The sequence below is a fragment of the Odontesthes bonariensis genome, chromosome 6, assembly GCF_027942865.1.
Source record: "Odontesthes bonariensis isolate fOdoBon6 chromosome 6, fOdoBon6.hap1, whole genome shotgun sequence".
NCBI lineage: Eukaryota > Metazoa > Chordata > Actinopteri > Atheriniformes > Atherinopsidae > Odontesthes > Odontesthes bonariensis.
Window position 1 is genome coordinate 9,168,460 of NC_134511.1, and position 20,574 is coordinate 9,189,033.

Genomic DNA, 20,574 nt, shown 5'->3' on the forward strand with positions numbered 1-20,574 from the left:
AATGGAATGTCAACTCCTATGCAGTGAGGAACTGAGCTTGCTTTCTTGGCCCTCCAGTCTTTTTCAAAGCCTTCTCTTTAAGCCGACGCCAGCTTCAGTGAGCGTCTCTCAGAGTTAACACCAACTCCTGGGAGATGAAGGCAGCTGATGCCCTGGAAAAGCCCGACTCTTTTAGAGCTTGTGTGGTTGTTCCTCTGGAGAAGGTGACGTAATCGCAGAAATGTCTCTTGTCTTGACAGTTTACAGAGGTAGGAGGAGGCAGGGGAGCTCCACAGAGAAGAAAAAAGGGGCTTGACAGAAAGTTAGAGAAAACACAAACTTTTTCAACAAAATGCTAATTTGGAGAAAGAGCGGTGGCAGAGTGGTGAATTCATGCCGACCCCCAGCCAAACGTTGCTACATTCGGACTGTGAGTGGTTAACTGGACTCCTCTGCAAACAGTTACAAAAGTTAAAATCACTTGATCATATCTAAAAAATAATCTCCAGTGCTTCTATGTATTCTAGTTCAACATTTTAAACTCATCATCGAGCTCTGCATAGCCGATTAGTTTCAGCACGTGGCTAATCAACGACTCATTTTAGGCATGCTGTTTAGACCATCGCAAATTGGGTTCTTAGCTATAGATGCTCATTCAAACTGCATATTTCAGAACAAAGCTTAACAAATATTCCATTCCTGTAGTTAGCCACAGCAAAGAGGACACCTCGAATGGCCATTAGCACGAGAACGACTTGCAGCATCATAAATTCAGAACGATCAAGCTACAATGGAGGACCAATCAAATAGTCTGCGATTCACAGTTGATATCTGACCTTTTACGGATGTAAAACCTGAGCCTGAAGGGCAGGAAATGGTCCGATGCCAAACAGATTCGGACCAGACCAGAGCTGGAGGCCAAAGTCTATTCAGTCCTTTAAAAAAACAACACTTGGGATTTTATCATGGCAGCGACTGTGAATGCTCGAAAAGACTTGAAGTAGGAGAAATCAGATAGAAAACGATTATTGTTACTTGGATTTATTCATTTATTTATTTATTTTTATACCAACAGCCTTTCACTCAACCAGTCGAGCTGCCCTGCACCCCGGCAAAAATATTTTCAATTATAACTGTTACACAGTCAAATCTTTTACTAATTTTGACGACTTCAACATATCATTATTATAGTAACTTATCATCTGTTTCAGTTCTGATATCTGTATATCTGCCCATTTCATGCATGTATCCTATATAGATATAAATTACTGATAAATTGATCCAAATTCGTTAACAGTAACAACCCCATACGAACTTCTCTCAACATCTAAATGTGACTTTGGCATCATTTGGCTTGAAACCCAAAACATTTTCTGATGGTAGCAGCGACTGTGATAATTAAATGTGCAAACCTTTTACATCGGTCATCTAAGAGGAGTCCAGGTATTAAATGCTGTGTAGCATTTCACTCGTTTCTTTCTAGAAATCATCTATTTCATACAATTTCTTCATGGTCTGTTCTGCTTAATTAGACTTAACAAATATATATTAATTCTGACAAAGACACACTCAGCCTTAACCTGTGCTTGTTGTGGTGGTCGGGGAGGGGGGGGGGGACACTTTGAGTACATACTCAAAAAGAATTGAATGAAACATTTTTATGTACCAATAAGTTAAAAAACAAACTTGACACAAAACTTCTGCTAAATAAACTGTACTGTTCTTTATTTCATATTTGTTGCACAAAGCGTGGCATCTTTTCAATCAGCCGGTGGCGGAAACAGAGACATCAGGGTGTTGTTGCACTATTGCATCCCCACAGCAACGGCTCGACACTGATGAAGACAGAAATTTAAGCCTTAATGTTAAGTAACCTGTGAAATGGTCTGGCGGCACTTCTACATCGGTAAACAGTAAACAAACCCCTAGTCGCCACGGAGACAAGCTTAGCACCCGGCTCTGATTTGCCTTACCTGCTATTCTCTCTGCGCTCCGCCAGCATTTCAACTCCTCAGCACCAGAGGAGACAATAATATTCCACCCTGCACCAAAAACCAACCGCTCGACCCGTCAAAACGGTCTCTTTCTGATGAGGACAGGCGGTGGAGGCGGTGGTGTCATGCCTTTCTCTAACAGCAGCGTCAGAAGCAGATAGGCAAAGCGCAGAGGAAGGGTTTGTCTTCATTGGCAGTGCCAGTGGCTTTGTTCGCCAGCCAGCATACTGTGTGTGTGTGTGTGTGCGTGTGTGTGTCCGTGTGTGTGTGTGTGTGTGTGTGTGTGTGTGGTCTGTCGGGACTGGCACAGCTGATCCCCCCCTGATACCGGGTGGGGTGTACAGGGCTTTAGAGGAGGAGGAGGGGAGGGTGGAGCGTGGGGAGGGCTATGGTCATAACACTGACAGGACTGTACCATTTACACAAAGGGAAGGGGAGGCGCCACTGACAGAAGTGAGCGTCATTAAAAATGAATATTACACAGATTTTATTCATCATTATGAATGTCCCGGCTCAATGAGCTCACACTGGCTTTGAATTATTACTTTGGAGCTTTTTGGGACATACAAGGAATGACACAAGTTTTATTTTAACGCTAAATGTGTTGGTTTTCTTAACCAAGACAATTAAATATGAATGCTGCAACTGTTTTGCAGAATCTTTTTTGATCCTCTGTAGTTGTTTGGAAAGCAGAACACGATAGTAAAACGATTCATTACTGGCAGCTATTTTGATAACTGACCTACCCAATGATTAAAGCGTTTGCAGCCATCAATAAGTCCTTAAGCCCTTCATCAGGCTGAAACCCCAAACCGCAAGACTGCTTCCAGCCTCAGAGAGGCGAGGAGCTGCTTACTTTCTTAAAATTAATTCATAACGGGGAAGATGCACGGGGCAGATTGAATGACAATAACAATAATAATTCCACTTCCACAGAATTAATATAGGCATACCACAAATGAATTTACATTATGACTAGGGATGTCTCAATAAACCCTGGTACTGATCCAAGTTCATTAAGATGAACTATCTGCTGATAGAGAGTAAAAGACTTTCTATTCCGATACTTATTGCTCTAGACCAGTGATACTCACTATTTTTTTCACATTTTTGCCACATTGGCAGAGCAAAATCAAGGGAAGAGCCACTTTTACGACAACATACTACGCCCCCTTTTGCAAATATGTATTTCTACGTATAAAACATCCCACTAAAAAGAAACAACACAGCCAATACATTTTCAATTAAGACCATATTTGCCTTAATACTGGGATGAGCGGAAGCTGGCATGCATGTCCTTGACTTTCTTCATGTTGTATTTGTAGTTTTTTGTTGTAATCATAAGCCCCTTTCACACTGCGACCCGCTACCTTAAGGCGGTAGCATGGTTGCCGCGTCTGTCACGGCGGTGTCGCACCGTGACGTCAAAATGACGTTTCAGGCCTGGCGCTTCCCTTGAAAAGACGGCGCAGCGCGTTGTCGTGCACCAGTCGATTTTTGTAACTTGGCGGCGCCGAGCACAACGAACCGGATGGACCGATGTGAGACCAGGCTCAGTGAGGAGGTGCGTTTGTACAGGCAGCTGTACGAAACTGCAGTGAAACAGCACAGGGAGCAGTAAACTCCCCAAACTGGTGCACAGAGATGGGCAGAACTTTGGGGAAAGAGGGAGAGTTCTGTAAGAATGTGTGGAAGAAGCTACGGGACAGATACGTGAAGGCAAAGAAGAGGGCAGAGACTCTGTTGATGCCGGGGGCTTCAAACCTTCACCTCTTTTAACTGAATTAAAAAATTAAAATGATCCGAAAACTGAAGCAGTATCATTAATGATAGTATTCCTGCTCTTGACAGCGGCATTGTTTTCTTCTCCACTTTCGTGGTTGTAGAGTAGAGGTAACCTTCACGTAGCAGCGCCACCTCTGTGACGGAGAAAATTGCAACTACTGGCGCGCAACGACTTGCGCCACTATATAGGGTCCTATGGCGGGCACGAACTTGTGACGTCATCAACACCGCTCGCGCTAGCAGACGCGGCAACCATGCTAGAGCCTTTAGCGGGTCCAAATTGCACCTTCGATCCGTGTCGAGCAATGTGAACGCTTGGCGTGTTGGTGACCCGTGTCGCCTGAAGCCGAGTTCAGGGGGCGTTGCCTAGTGGCAGAGCGTCACACGAAACACATAAAATGCTGGGCGTGTACAATGACGTAGGCACAAGCCATGCGTCGGAGGTAGGGTTAAATACACCTTGAGGACTCGTTTTTGCAATTGTATATGCAGTTCATGGAGATGTTATTTTACGGGGTGTGGATGGTTACAACGTGGGATGCTGCCGAAGAACATATGCGGAGAATACAAGAGCAATAGTCCGCGAAATGTGGCGGTAAATAACGTCCTCTGCTCGGAGGCTGAGGAGCTCGCGGACCTCCTTGTCTCCCCAGTTGGCCATCTTCAAAAATGTCTCGAACTTGATGTAGGCTAAAACAGAGTAAAACTTGTCCTCATCTGTCGCTGTTGTTCTGAATCAGCTGTCCATTCTGTCTTTTAAACTCCTCACGTCACGCCACGCCCACGTCCGACCCGCGTCGATTGCGTTCACACCAAACTCGGCAAAAAGACTAGGGTCCGACGCGGGTCGAAAGGCGAGTCGAGTTGATGCGGCAGCCCGGGTCGGCAGTGTGAACGCAACAGCGGACACGCTAAATTCGCGGATTAAACGCGGGTTATTCGGCAGTGTGAAAGGGGCTATAGTGAGACATACCAGATGAGCATGTTTTTGTGCTGGTTTTTGCCCTTTTTTAATTAAAAACCGATCCATTGTGCCTGCATCTCGCGCTGGCTTAAGGAGCTAGCGCGCACTGCGGTCAAGTGTGACGGTGGTTTAAGTGGGCTGTGTTGCCAGGTTTAAAGGGATACAAGGTAGTTTAGCGGCAGTATAGCGATCTCTATTGGTCAACCTGAAATTCTACACTGTCGTAAAAATGCCCACCTTTGTATTATACACATCCACTAACTAAACATTGTGGCGAATGCTGCCGTTGTGTTATTTAGTCAGTGCAGTTAGGTCATCTGATGTGTAGACTGCCCACGTAAGATACTATTATCAGATATTTTCTAAAGAGAGAACTCAAGATAATATGCTACAATATAGTGCTGGGCGGTATGACCAAAAATACATATCACGGTATTTTTTCATGGTATCACGGTTTCACGGTATATCAGGTATTTTTTTTTCATGCATAATTAGGTGTTCACAGCATTTTCTACAGATTGAGAACAGAATTAAAAATTTAAATAAATATTCTTCAAAATAATTCCTTCGTTAATAATTGGTCACACAAAACTTTATTGTATTAATATTCACATCTTCATTGTAAACAAATGAATAACATAGCTAATTACACTGGTCGGACTGTTCAGCTGTTTCAGACTGATACCTCCGGTTCAGGCTGCTCCTCATCCTCAACACGCACGTCTCTTTTTCAATCGCGGAAAATATTTTTCAATACTCATCTGGATTGAAGCAGCAAACATTCAGTGTAAGAGTTTAAAAAACCTACTTTATTTGATTCACAGCTGCTAGTGTTTAGACCTCGACAACCCAACTACTTTTTTTTTTTTTTTTTTACGGCAAACTTGCGACTAGTTAACTTTATAAAGAAGGCGTAATCGCGTGTTTGCTATGGGTCGGGACGGGACAACATTGTATTAAAAATATAAAATATTTTTATAGGACTTTTTAATGGGAGCTAATCTAACGCGGCGCTGAAGCTAGCAAGCTTCCATGCTTCCAGGGATGATCTCGCTGATGGAGACACACGCGGTGTGCACGGAGGGGAGTGGCTGTGTGTGTGTGTGTGTGTGTGTGTGTGTGTGTGTGTGTGTGTGTGTGTGTGAGAGAGTAGGCTATGTGAGAGAGACGCGTGACTGACAGAGACGGAGGGAGAGCAGGTAAAGGAAATGCAGTTTAACGAATACCAGTATTTTTTAAATAGCGTTAAAAATAGACAGTAAACATGCGTGTTTAGAAGCCCAACACTGAAAAGGGTCCCGTCTCAAACAATGTCGCGCGACGCAGCGTTCCCCCCGTTGTGTAATTAAATACACCGGTATGGCGGTATATTAAAAATTCATATCATAACGAAATTATAAACCGGTATTCGGTGTGAACCGGTATACCGCCTAGCACTACTACAATCCTGTTGCTGGAGGAAGTGGCCGGGGACAGCTCGTCTGGGTTTCTCTGCTCAGGCTGCTGCCCCCGCGACCCGATCCCCGGACAAGCGGAAGATAATGGATGTATGGATGGATGGATGGATGGATGGACTGTTGCTGATCTTGAATGGGATTCTTCCCTCATCATGGTGTATTCGTGGAGTGATTCCTTTGTATTAGCAGACACTTACAAAAGTTACATCTTTGACAGATGCACGCAGGCACTACCAACATACACACCACAATAAACACAGACTAGCTCTACACTATTCCGATTACAATCATAATCCGAACAAATGAATCCATTTTCATGTGTAGATAACAATTCTTGTTCGGATCAAAACGCTATTCTTATTCTAATCAGGTCAGTCCTGTATTTCTGAAGCTAGGCTACGTCTCAAACTCAGGAGGAATAAGAGCACCATCATCACCTGTCTCTTTGCGATCTAAAACGCAGATCACTATGGTAGATGAACAAGATCACGCTTGGAGAAATTTCACAAAGATGGGAAGTGCCAACATCGAACGTTTCATATTCAGTCTGTGAAAGGCAGATTATGAAACGCTTGGTGTTGGCTCTTCAACGCAAGCGAACACATAGCCTACAACTACAACTAGCATACAGTACCTAGCTAAGTGCCGTAAACACAAACGACTCTTCTCGCGCATCACGACACTTCAGAAGCGGGTCGCTCCTGCCGAAGTTACATATGGGATTTTCAGCATACAGACCCCTGTTGGGAGCGAGACAGGCTTCATTCTCTTACCATTGACTTGTTTAACCTTTGGTGAACTCCTGAAGGCTATAATTTTAGGTGAAAATGCTACCTAGTGCCCCTTTAACAGAGCCCCTTTAGGAAACACCATTAAGCCTTAATTAATACTTAATAAAAATACTTAATACTACAAAAACGCAAAATTAATAAAAATACCTAATACTGTGCAGTATTCGCTGTATGTTATTGTACATTATTGTAATGTATTGTTATTGTTACCATATTGTTATAAGCTACTATGCAAGTGCGAGCCACCAATTAAAGCTTGAGGAGCCGCACAATGAGTATCTCTGCTCTGGACAGACTTTAATGCACTCAGTGTAACACTGCAGAAGTATAATGGATACATGGAAATCTGAAAGTCTAAACTAAAACCTTGAAATGAGTGCATAATACAGAAGGTTAATTGATTCATAATCTTTTGCCAAAATAACATAGAACACGCCATGTCGTCGTCTTATTGTCCCCAATGGGCCCATCTCCAACTGATTCAGTGATATGAGTGAGCTTAAATAGTTTTACTCATGCAAGGAAAACACCTGCTGTGCATATTATCAATAATAAAGGTTTGACAATAGCTTCTAGAATGCTTTCATCCGTATGCTAATTAGCCATGTGCCAATTACCTTGCAATGAACAGAGCTATCACTGCTGACATAAAAAAGAGAAACTAAGTTCAGAGTTGTGGTGTACTCAGTGAACTCTGACACTAATCAGTCAAAAAGCACCTTTTCGGGACCGCTGCCTAATTACAACAACAGCTGCCTGAGTTTTGGAGCATCTGCCCTGGAAAACTATGGGTCCGCTAACCAGGAGACTCCAGTGGAATCATCCTAAGAACTAAAGAGTAGCACTTCACCAAAGCCCTGTTCACGCAAACAAAAACAAACGAAAATGTGGCCTTTTTACATGTTTTTGACCTTAGTTCACAAAAGCAGTTATAGGTCTGTGTAACATCACTAAAATCAGTGAACTAAGTCCAATATCAACGCAAAGCAAACTTGTCTGGACCAAAAAACTAAACTACACCCTTGGAGAACTTCCTCCACTGGGATGACATTCAGAAACATTTGTGGTGTGGCAGTATGCACTATAACTGCTGTTGATATTCACTATAAAATGCAAAGAAAAACGTTAGTTAGCATGCTACTGATAGCACCACATGTTGGCTGAATTCTTCTACAGTGCTGTGGGGAAAGGATGAGGAAGCTTATTTGCGTGTGAAGTAGACTGCGGAACATATTTACCATAAATTCGGTTTCCAGTGGAGACAAACTGGGCCATGTGGAAATGAGTCCAGCAGCGAAAAAAAACATCATTCAACTCAATTATGCCTTCTACATGATCTCATTTTAAACATACCACCACCACTGGCAAGGCTGGTCATACACAGGAAAGTTTGAAAAAAATAAACAGAAATAAAATTCAGCATCAGAGGCTTAACTGCAGCAAGAGAAACTCAGTAACTAGAATCCCTCCAAAGCCGGGATGTTATTCTGACTAAAACTGCTCAACGTGAGAACTAAAATACCAACACAATTATCGACTTTTTCAATAGGTCTAGTATGTTCATATGTTTTGCAGAAAAACAGTTTTGTTTTTCAACGTTAATTATCACAAACCGCGTATGATCAAAACTGTTTAAAGGGATAGTTCGCCTCTTTTGACATGACATCCCATATTAGCAAATAGCGCCAAGCGATTGTGAGGTCTGAATTTTTCTGGATGAACAATTTTGTGATGCAAATGTATTACTCTTTTGAACACATATTGTTTTGAGAAGCAAAACGCTTTATTTTTTTAAACCCCAGGCAACTAGCCGGACTACCTTCGTCAACGCCAAAACGAGGCTGGAACTCGGCTCACAGGACGCAGCGGGGGGTAGGTCAAATCTAATAAATGATATTGCTAGTATGGGATGTCATACAGCTTCATGTCAAAAGAGGCGAACTATCCCTTTAAGATTGCCAGGAGTTCCAACAGTCATTATCATGCAGCGTAGTGCTGTGCGATATTACGATACATGTCGTAGTGCGTTATAAAATGTCTACCGTACGATATAGCCCTCTATTCCTTTGTTTGTTTTCAAATTACATGTTATATGAACAATGAATGAAGGCTACATGTAACTGCAGCTATGCTACTACTTTGCGGTAGCATTTTTACGTCACCCGCAAAGACTCATATCATTTACGGCAGTGCTAGGGGAGCACATAAACATATATATATATATATATATATATATATATATATATATATATATATATGTATATATATATATATATATATATATGTATATATATATACATGTGTATATATATATATATATATATATATATATATATATATATACATTTATATATATATGTATATGTATATATACATATATATATATATATACATATACATATATATATATATATATATATATGTGTATATATATATATATATATATATATATATATATATATATACATATATATGTCTATGGGGAGGCATGCATGGATACAAACAACAACATGGCAGAGGCGGAGAGTACGATGGAAAACACAATGGAAACAGAACCACGAGAGGAATTAGTGCCGAAAAGAGGTAACCTGAATTCATAGTGTGGTTTTGGTTTGGATTTAAGAAGTCAGACACCGACCAGACAACAATAATATGCAAAACATGCCGCCAACAAGGCGTTAGTAGCGACTCAAACACGTCTAATCTGTTCTATCACTTAAAGACAGGACATGAAGAACAGTACAGAGACGGCGTGAAGATGCGACAAACTACCTCGAAACCACAAACGAAGAAAAAAATTCGCCAAACAAACCTGAACAAATCGTTGACCAAAGCTATCCCCTATGACAAGCAGACACCGTGTAATCACAACCGATTGCACTACCAGATATTTTGAATGGTATTTGTCCACTGGATATTTGTGTTTTACTTTATTTTCATTTTATCTTTTATTGTGTTTTATATATAATAGCCTGTGTGTTTTATAATTAAAAAGAGAAAAGAGAAGAGAAATTGCCATTCATTTCATATATACATACATATATATAATTTTAAGAGGAAATACTATTTCGGGATATACATTGTTATCGGGATATAAAGTTTTGTCCATATCGAATAGCACTAATGCAGCGTGCAGCCAGTGAAGCTACGGTATCAAACAGAGCTGGGGAAATATCTCCTATTCCGCCTGTCTAACAAAACAGGACCACCATTAAAATAGGCAGCACATAGGTCATTAGTCTACTTTCATCTGTGTTCTGTCCGCTAACTCAAAAGCCAACTTTGGCAGCTTCAGGGCAATGCCACAATTTATCCTCAAAATGAGAGTCTTTAGAACAGAGAAACGAGCACAGACTTCATACAACATTATAAACAAATAACAATAATTATAAGACATGACTGGTGTTATTCTATGCTCGACTCGTCTCCCAGCTGACTTCCTGTTGCGCTTAGCACTTTTAGGTCATATTGAGGAAGTAAATACTTTTTTTTTTTTTAAAGTCACAATTACCCAGTTTCCTTTTTGACATACTGAAAAGGTCAGTTTTAGGGGAACATTACTTAAAAAAGGAAGGGCACACTGAGATGTGATAATGACTTAACTGAACGTGGTTTATCTGACTCAAAATTAACTCCATCATCCAATGATTAGTAATAATGATAATGAGGGAACATGACACACAATGTAAGCCTGCTACTGACTCAAAATTATTAATAATAACTTGGAGACAACAAAAAAGGCTCTCAGTCATAGAGGATTTAGTTCAATAAAATTGGAAAGTAAAGTTCTAACGATGAACCACCGCAAAATGAAATAACTTTCCGGGAATCAGCATGCATGTGTGTCATAAAGCAGCACAAAAATCCTGCACATTGGTATGCGTGCACCCGTGCACTGATATCTGTGGCGACTGTCGTGACGTGCAGGCTGTTCCCCCGAGGGCCAATTAGGACTGATTCTATCTGGTTTATGCGTGCATGCTGTTTCTTCTCAAAACTGGTAAAATGCTGGTTAAGTCTGCCATCTCGTTTACTGAAGGGAGCACAACACACACACACACACACACACACACACACACACACACACACACCGTGTCTCTCTTTGAGGCGCATTATTCGAGGTAAATTAGCCTTGGCCTTGTGATGCATTATCCCCAAGATTTGAATGCAGCTCCCCGGTTACACCTGATCGATAACAAGAGCCTTACAAAGATCTGAATATAGAGCGCTGCACCACAAAGAGGCAATCACATGGGTAAGAATACTGTCTCAGATGCTAATCTTTGTTGTGCAAGATTAAGCCGCGATTTCACCATGTTTTATGAGAACTTCTGCTTTTACTAAAGGCTTTGATTTACCCTCATTTATACTCAAACAGCTATTAAGCAGTGTTCTGAATCACTAACAAAAATTATTTTATATTCTCAGACAATATCCCTTGAAGCAGTACAGTATAATTCTACTTTATATTCACACATAGTAAAATAAGCTATTTTAGACATCACTTTGTGCCCCTAATACCACACAAAGTATTCAGCGACGTAAACAGCTCACCGGATGACTAAGCAGCCATTTATTGCAGGGCAGTGCGTGACATTTTTTTTATATTACCTGACATGCAAATGTCAACAAAGTTAAAAAATAGAAAAAGGCACGGGAACCAAGAAGTTCCCAACATTTACTAGACATTTTCAAATCAGTAATATCTACATCTTATGTCATTTAACTACTGTTTATCTCTCACAGAACATCTGCAAGTGTTGACTAATAATGAACGGCCATAAAATCCAGTTCATCGTGGATGAAATTCCATTCAAGGCGGCAGAAATGGCTGAGACACGCGAGACGGACACGACTCCCAGAACAGAACCCACCTGAACTGGTTATTGGAGTTTCAAATTACAATTGCTGTTAACACTGAAAGTCAACAAGGACAAAAGCAGAAGAATGAAAGACCCCCGAGGCTGCAATCACTGTATGACCACACGACTCCCTTCCAGGCGTTGAGTAATCTTTGTTGACACCAGAGCTTTCAAAGAGGCTCCTGTAAACATAACAAAAGGGGAACTAACCAGTCTGCTCTTTTTTTTGGGGGGGGGGACTAATGAACCACAGACAGAGAGCTACTACTGCTCAAGCTAACATTGTAATGTAGTTGGTGTGTGATCGTGTCACTGAAGCCCCACTGCTCTTCTCAGGCTGCATCCTCAGACCATACAGACTCTTCTGTACCAGAAACAGGGCCCATATCAAAAATTCTCAAAAACAGTCACTTGTACTACAGGCATCACTTGGCATCAAATATTGCGTAAGTAATAGGGAGCGCAACTTTGCACTGTACGGCATGAGTAATATGTGACGGGATGCAGTAGCTACTTACTGTGGAACGACCTCCCATTTCACATAAGACAAGCCCCTTCACTGCCCATTTTTAAAACCCGTCTTAAAACCCATTTTTATTCCCTGGCTTTTAACCAAGCATGAGACTCTGTTTCTGTTATTGTTTTATTGTTTTAATATTGTTATTTTTTATTATTGTTTTTACATTGTTCTTATGTTTTATGCCTTATATTTCGTGTTGTTACTCATGTACGGCACTTTGTTTCAGCCACGGCTGTTTTAAAGGGCTTTATAAATAAAGTTGAGTTGAGCTATTACACAGCTGAGAGGTCGTTTTTCAACAAGATGATTTATAGTTGTTGTAGGCCATCGGCAATGTCTATGCTTTGGGGTTTGCCTATCTGTTTCTTACCCCGTTCCGCAGATTTATTAGCAACAATTTTGCCAGAAAGGTTTGGAGGCGATATGGGGAAAGGGAAAATCCATCAGCTCATTAAACTTACTTTATTTTTTACTTACTTTACTTCACATAACCCGTGAATCTGTGTTGCTCTACATCATCGCACAGTGCACACATCAGACATGACGTTGTAAGCAAGATCATCAGATTCCTGCCACTGTGCTGCTTGCACTGGATAAATGCGATGGCTTTTTTAGGCAGAAAAAGTGCTCAAGTGAAAAGCAAAGCTCGTGAAATCAGAGCTCCCCGCTACCAGCACAAGCACACTGCATCGGCTGTCCTCTCACACACAGCTCTCTGTGCTAAGGTAAACTCAATTTCAGCGCAAAGTTACACTCAGTCACAAATTGAGTTTAGCATGAACATGAATGTGCAAATTGCAAGGGGAACCCTCGCATCATCAAACCACTTCGACTAATCAGGTTTCCACATTAGATTAGATTCAAATGATCATTGGTTAGGCTACCAAAAATGCTGGTGTACTGCATAAAAACACCTCAAAGTATTACTGCATTAACTGCATTTTGCAGGTGGTTGCCATATCAAATGTCAGTCTGCATAGGTCCTGCTTTGGATTTTGAAGTCGTACGCATTTGCTTTATCATGTGCAAGCACCTGAGGCTGATTAAGACTAAGCTGTTTAGAAGGTGCTAAATAATAACTGATGGCTTGTTACTGTGTTAGCATTCTATTCATATAAAGACCCTAAAGGCAAGCTAATACTTTCCAGAGGAAACATCTCAAGACTAATGCTGTCCAAGAGATATTAAGCACAAGGACACACGTGTTAGCTGGGGCTGATTGTCTACAGTCTACTGCACATGCTTGGCCAACCTTTCAAAGCCTGTTGGAAGTAAATAAAAGGGCATTCTTTCTCCAGAGCCTGTTTACAGTGATTTAACATTACTCTCAAAGTGATGCTTTGTACTAAATGCTCTTAGTTGGATCCATATACTGCCATTTAATACTATATGTTTGGATCCCATTCGGGTTGGGAGTGTCTTCCTCTGGGGGTTGTGTTTGTAATCACTGATAGGCTAAAGACGGGGCATTGGGGCAAATATATCCGAGCATCTGTGTTTATCTCTTAGCTCACCGCGGGACATGGCAAACACTGCATTTGCATAGCATAAAACTGTAACAGTATGCCTTGCACCGTAGTTCCCAGTTAACCAAATAATGCAAGATAAATGGAGATGGTTAGCTGGTGCGCAGGCATCCAGGCGGTCTGTCATCGTTCAGGAACAATGCGGCGGCCAGACGCCAGGCACAGGTGACTCTGAAGTTGCACATCAGACACGAATTGAAAGCGGTTTAACCAGTGAAACCACACTCTTTTTCGCACCAATGAACTATGACAGGACAGTTGTTATCAGATTTGCTTAGCCACACATGATCTCCCTAACGCCTCATACTGTACTCCAGCCCATGATGGTCACACTTGTCAGCCTCCTCGTATGTATACCAACACATCAAAAACATATCTGCTGCGGCTCACGCACTGAAAACACAACACATTACCAGACATTGAGTTTGTAGCCGAAATGCTCACACCTATATTAGCTGGCGATACAGCCCTAAGTTAGCTAACGACCAGCTGATTGCAGTGGCATCGCATCTGAACAACTGTCAGGCTACATGGTGACGTTCTTGTAACTGGACGGCCTTGAAAAAAATATATATTTGCAAATAATGAGGACAACTGAATTCGTAACGACTCTACGGGCGCTGCAACTGTCATGCCAACACTGGCTTAAATATTATTGTGCAAACTAAAGCTAGCACGAGCCGTGATGCATATTCCAGTTTAAGCTAACTTACATGCTAGGCAGCTAGCACAGAGTGCTAACTAGCCGCTCCAGAGACCTCAGTGTCTTTCGTGTATGCGCCATATACTCACCAAACAGGGAATTACTTCGGTGGGGACGTTGACAATATCCTCAAATGTGACAATAAAATCGGTGCGGGGCACTCCGTGTATATCCATATGTCTCAGGCGATGCGTTAAATCCAAAAGTGGTCACTGCTTCCTCTCCTTCCTTCTGCCGGTAGCCATTTTTCCTCAACATCCAGCTCGTCCCAGGCAGCGAGTTTCCTCCTGACAGCATCCTCCTCTCAGACCACATCTGCAGCACAAACCTGACATCTGTCGGATGAAGGGGAAAACACACTCCGTGACATGGATAAAAGCGAGGCAAACAAAAAAGATTTATTCTAGAACAATCAGAACTAACCAGAGTTGAGGTCAAATCACTTCATCGTTCTTCTAAGAACTTTAAACACATGATGATTTGGTACCAAACTCATTAGTTTACGAAAAAAGTGCAGTTTTGCCTGAATATGTTTGGATTTACGTAAATACGTTCAAAATGCTAATTTCACTACTTCATTTTATTTTCAAGCCAACTAATAATGAAATCATTCTTAATATTTGCGTAAGGAGAAAATTTGTTAATTTATTTGAGAAGTCCAAAATGTGTGTAGCCGCTCTGATAAAGGCTGAAATTATATCACATTTATATAAACTTAAATCAATATAAAGGCCCAGTAATGCACCTCATATAATGAGTAATTGATATTAATATAAACCGAATCGTGTTTATGAATATATAACGCATATGATAGTAAAACCAATCCTCATTTTCTTACTTGTGGGTCACATTTTTATTTCTTTATTTGGCTTTGAAAGGCTGCTTAAACTGTCTCCACACAATTAAATAGTTATTTTTTTAGCTTTTTGATTCCTCCTTTTCATGCTGGTCATTAAGATTGTTCCTCCCACAAAACATCCTCAGTTCAAACTCTTTGAGGACTCAGCCGTTGAACGTGAATCACGTGCAAAGATTTTAAACATTTAAGACAAACCCTAAGTTATAGAACAAAAGCATAAGATGCCATAAAGATACAAACATGACGTAAAAAAAGACTCCACAGAGTAGTTACTTAGTTATCTTGTACATCTCCCACATTATCCAGAATCAGGGTGATTGTCAGCTGTACTACACAGGAAATAAAAGGATGCCAGATCACATCAAACTTCCACATTCATCCATTAAGCACATATCTAATCTTTTCAATCTGAAGGGAAAAACATGACATTATATATAAATCTACCAAAGAAGGGGGCTTTCTCATTCTTCCAATTTAAAAAAATGAGTCGCCGTGCTAAAAGGGAAGATTAGGCTATACTATCTAATTATGGCTTTTGTAGAAGGAGATTTTTTGATGGTACACCAAAGAGTCCAATAAAGGGACAGGGATTAATAGTTAGACCTGAAGTTGCTGAACACATTTCAAAATATTGAGGACTAGAATGCATGTAGACGTGAACGTGACCAAAATCTGTGAAAGGGAGTAGCAGGTGCATGCCTACATCAGTCACAAAGAGGATTAACCCCTGCGTTGACTGGAAACCTTAACCTTGGACATGTGAAGCCAGCGTACAATCTTAAACTGGATAAGATAATGCCACTGTCGTGGTCCGGGGTGGATGCGAGGAAGGAGGACCCAGGTGCAGACATGGAGCAGGAGCCAACTTAAACTCAGTTTATGTGAAATAGAAATAAAAACATGGGATAGGCCCACAGGGATCCGTGGAGAATGTATCCCAATGCCAATACAATAAGCATTTGATATTAGCAGCCTAATAATAGATATTAAAAATTGCTAAAGCCATCCCACCATATATTTTAGGTCTTTGTAGAAACAACTTGCTGCTCCTAGGTGTTTCATTATTCCAAATAAAAGATTAAATAACACAATCAGGCTTTTTAAATAGTGGTTTTCATAGGATGAACAGAAAAGTAAGTGAAGTAAGAATAAGAATTTGGATAGGATGTTCATTTTGATAGTGCCAATTCGTCCAGCGAGTGAAAGAAGATTTTTTTTAACAGAATATTTGGTGTGAAGTGGCTGATGAGACCTCCTGTCTCCAAGTCATCTCCACAGTCTTTCACAAGGGGGCAGCATGTGTCTCTCTCCTGTCATCAGCTCAGCACGAGTACCTCACCAGCAACTCTAACTCAGGAATGACTGTAATATCAGAGAAGGAGGCACTAGGTGCCACTAGGAGCCACTATATCTCATTTAGCAATGAAATCTAATCACAGTTTCCATGTGGGTGGTTTGCTGTGAGTGGGTATAAACCACAAACCACAGTGACCTCAGTCGGCTTGTGTAAGACTTTGATGTTGTGTTGTTGTTTTTTTTGCCATTTCCGGCTTGATTCACTATCTCGTACTTGCTCATATTTTCTCCTGAAAAGTGATAAGGCTTTTTGATCAATTTACACAATCATCATTTGATCATTATCATTTCAGTTGTATCTATACAACTGAAATGATAACATGAAGTTGCATGTTCTGACTCTTGTCAGTTTAATCTTTTGTTATCATACGTGCACTGAAAGCTATAACCACTAAATCATTCTTTTGTGTAGCTTTAAGGCTTGGCATTGGAAATTCCCTGCGTGTGGAAAAGCATTATTCGTACCAGACCTGAAAATCTACCTTATACCTGCACTTGGAGACAAGGCAGTTCAGTCCAGCTCACCCCTGCTGTTTCTTAATATCACAAAAAGTATCTAAATTTGCATTAGCATAGGGAATATAGATATATAGTCATCTTTAATGATATTCGTTACATACTGTAGCCATACTGTAGCCATACTGTAGCCATACTGCTTTAATGATTTACACACCAAAATACATCTACACAGGTTAAAACAAGGCTAAATCTAATTGTATAGTGAGCTTTTTTGTCATACATTTATAGGCATTGTTTGAAACAATGTGTCTGCTGTGTGTTTTAGTCTGTTTAGAGCCTGGACTGAAAGTAGTGAGACAGTTTTCAACCTCATCTGACAGCCCATTCTCATGAGAAAGCAAGCTGGGAGTATGCTTGTCCACATGGTTTTACCGTTCAGGTGACAAGATGTGAACCTCTAACATTCATGTATTAATATTGAAAGGAACACAGGATGATTTGGGAAATGGTTTGCTCTTTGGCTTCTCCTACAGTCGTGGGATGTAACACCACTGTCATAGAAACAAATCTCTGTGTGAGGACTGTGAATGTGCAGCCATACACATGTTGAAGAGGTCAGAAAAATGCCATTTAAAGCCCACAAAAATGTCAAGTGGCCATAAAGCAAAACTGTGTGCTGCAGGACTGGAAATCAAAGTCCTGAGCTGTGGTATTTCAGCCCCCAGGCACTCTGAAGTCAATTTGAAAAGTCATCGGACAATGCTGGATTGAACTTTGGTTTCCTAGGACTGTAACGCCACTGTCCTCCTCCTCTTTACCACCTCCTTTTAAGCCATTTTGAACATATTACAGTTTTGCAATATCACATTTGTGACAGTCTAACATGATGCAAAGTGTAAGCGTTTAACACATTTGAAACCCAGAAAGTGTGGTCATTTTAGGTATTTTGAGCCTGTGCTGTGAAAGTGCTACATTTCTGTCACACGGTGAGGTCAAGTTGGGTTTTTGTCTTGTCTAAAGGTCTTTTCATTTCCTGTTTTATTTATTTTTATCCTTTTGTTTCAGGTCACTTGCCCTTCCTCATGTTCCCTGATTCGTGATTGTGTCCACCTGTTTCCCATTGCCCTCATGTGTCTTATAGTCTGCGTCTCCCTTTGTCTTGTGCCTGAGTGTTTCGTTTTGTCTTTCACCCAAGCCTGCCACAGTCACAGTAATCCTTCATATCCGTCATAATTCTTTGCCTCCTTGCAAGTGATTTATTTATTTTTTGTTTGTAAATTACATAAACCAGTCTCAGGTAATTTTTGATAGCCTCCTTTAGGAGGGTTTTTTTTTGTTTGTTTTTTTGTTATAGATAACGTTTCAAAGATTTTGTAGAGCCTCCGGTTTTTAGGAGTGCATTTAGTTGTTCTGTTTTTAGTACAAAGTTGTTTTTCCTCCTTGGGGAGTGATTTTTGGTTTTATAGTTGATAGTTAATTTGCTCTCCTCTTAGCAGAGTGAGTTTCTGTTGTTTTGTCCTCCTTTTATTTATTAAGTTTTATAAAATAACATTTTCGTAGCTTTTAATTTTATCACTTCGTATTGGAGGTTGGATATATATATAAATAAAATCTGCCTAATTGGATACTCTGCATCTGAGTCCCCTTTCAAGTCCAGGTCTGACAATTTCATGCTTTTGTCCAACATGGCTATTCCACATTCTGGCTTGAGACTGCTTTGCATCTGGAGTTTGTATAAAAAGAGCCCCTGTGGGAGACAGATATGCCAAAGACTGCAATGGGTAACACAAATTTTAATGAACTGCCATAAATGTCGGCGCGGTATTTTGGTGATGAGCAGGTGACGTCTCTGCCCAAATTTTAAAAAAACAAAAGATTGATTTTTTTTTTTTTTTTTTTTTTTTTTAATTAAATGTGCATTAATCAAGATATAAACAAGTTAATTGTGAATGTATCTTTAGAGTGTACAGTCAAAATGCACACTCTTCTGCAGAATGGAGAAGGAATCATAAGTTCCTGGTTTGAGTTTCAGCGGGGGCTTTTTTGTGTGGATATGCACGTTATTCAGTGTAAACTGACTGTGAATGACAGTGCGCATAGTTACCTGTGTCTCATATTTGACCTGTGATGGACTGCTGATCTGTGCAGGGTATACAGTCGTATCTCCACTAGTTGGCAGCTGGGATACTCTCCAGCCCACGGCCAACAGGATAAAACAGGTCAAGAGAATGGATGGATGCATGTCTCAGCCTCTATGAATGGTGAGGGGGAAAATAATGGCTTTGAACATTTTATGGTGACCAACCCAAGCTTGTGCAAGCAAACGCAGCCTCAGGGAAACTTTCGTAAGAAAGTTTTTCTCAAGCTGAGTGTGAATGTGCGTGTAAGCTGGCGGTTGGTGGAAATTACAGCCGGGAAGAAAATTATTGTGTAAACAAACAAAAAAAAACAATGCTCCCGTAACAGACATCAGACATCTCTGGCTCCTCTTCGCAAACAAGTCTGAACACGAAGCTTACAACAAGTGTGCAATGCTGAGAAATTATGACAGAAAACGAAACTCTGGGCTGTTGCACAGCATCTGCAGAGACTTACAGCACTTATTGCCTATTTTGTATTTATTATAAAATCACGCCATGCACTGTAACACAATGGAGTCTATTTTTTGGAGCAGACAATGCTGGTGTGGGCTCACTAGTAAACTGTGAAGTTTACTTCCTCTACAGAAGTGACTAATCCTTCCGAAAGAGTCAGAGACAGGCCGTGACATTTACGCTGAAAACAAGAGAAGTTTCATTTCAACAAATGGTATTCAACAGAAGAGAAGTCGACCAAATAAGAACTTATCATGAGATCTGCAAGTGATGAGAAAAGAAGTTGGGTTTATTTGGAAATAAGGGAAAATTTGTCCTAGAAATGTTTAAATAGGTGTAGTGTGATTGAGTTTCACAGTAGATGCTTGACCTAAATAAAAATAATAAATTTTAAGTGCATCTGAAACAGTTAAAAAATCCCAGTTCATGACGCTACATAAGCTTTTAAAATGCATTGATTTTTGCAGATAATTACATCAGGTGACTTACTGGAAGCTCGCGCCTGATCAAACTTTTCATCTCTGTCTGCAAGAAAGTGTGTTTTCTAAAATATCCCAGTTATCATGCAATGTTAATTGGAGGGATTGATGTGACCAGTATGATAACAGTTGGAAGAAATTTTGCTCTGTGATGATAAAAAGAAGTGCTTTAGTAGTTATAGACTATCTAAGTCTATCTTCCACCCAGATCCAGCGCTGCAACAGTGCATCTGACCTCTGACCTAA

At 40.6% G+C, this 20,574-nt stretch overlaps 1 protein-coding gene across 6 annotated transcripts in view; it reads right to left on the reverse strand.

The window, feature by feature from the left end:
- wdfy3 (WD repeat and FYVE domain containing 3) overlaps window positions 1-14,852 on the reverse strand; it is a 114,094-nt gene extending 99,242 nt beyond the window's left edge. For 5 of the 6 annotated variants that reach the window (XM_075467260.1, XM_075467256.1, XM_075467258.1 and 2 more), the window contains exon 1: window positions 1,953-2,334. In XM_075467260.1, coding sequence (XP_075323375.1) covers window positions 1,953-1,981 — 29 coding nt within the window. In that variant the 5' untranslated portion in view covers window positions 1,982-2,334. Of the gene's footprint in view, window positions 1-1,952; window positions 2,335-14,670 lie in introns of those variants that run through there. The other variant, XM_075467259.1, reaches the window with a different exon arrangement.
- Between the last annotated feature and the right edge of the window lie 5,722 nt (window positions 14,853-20,574).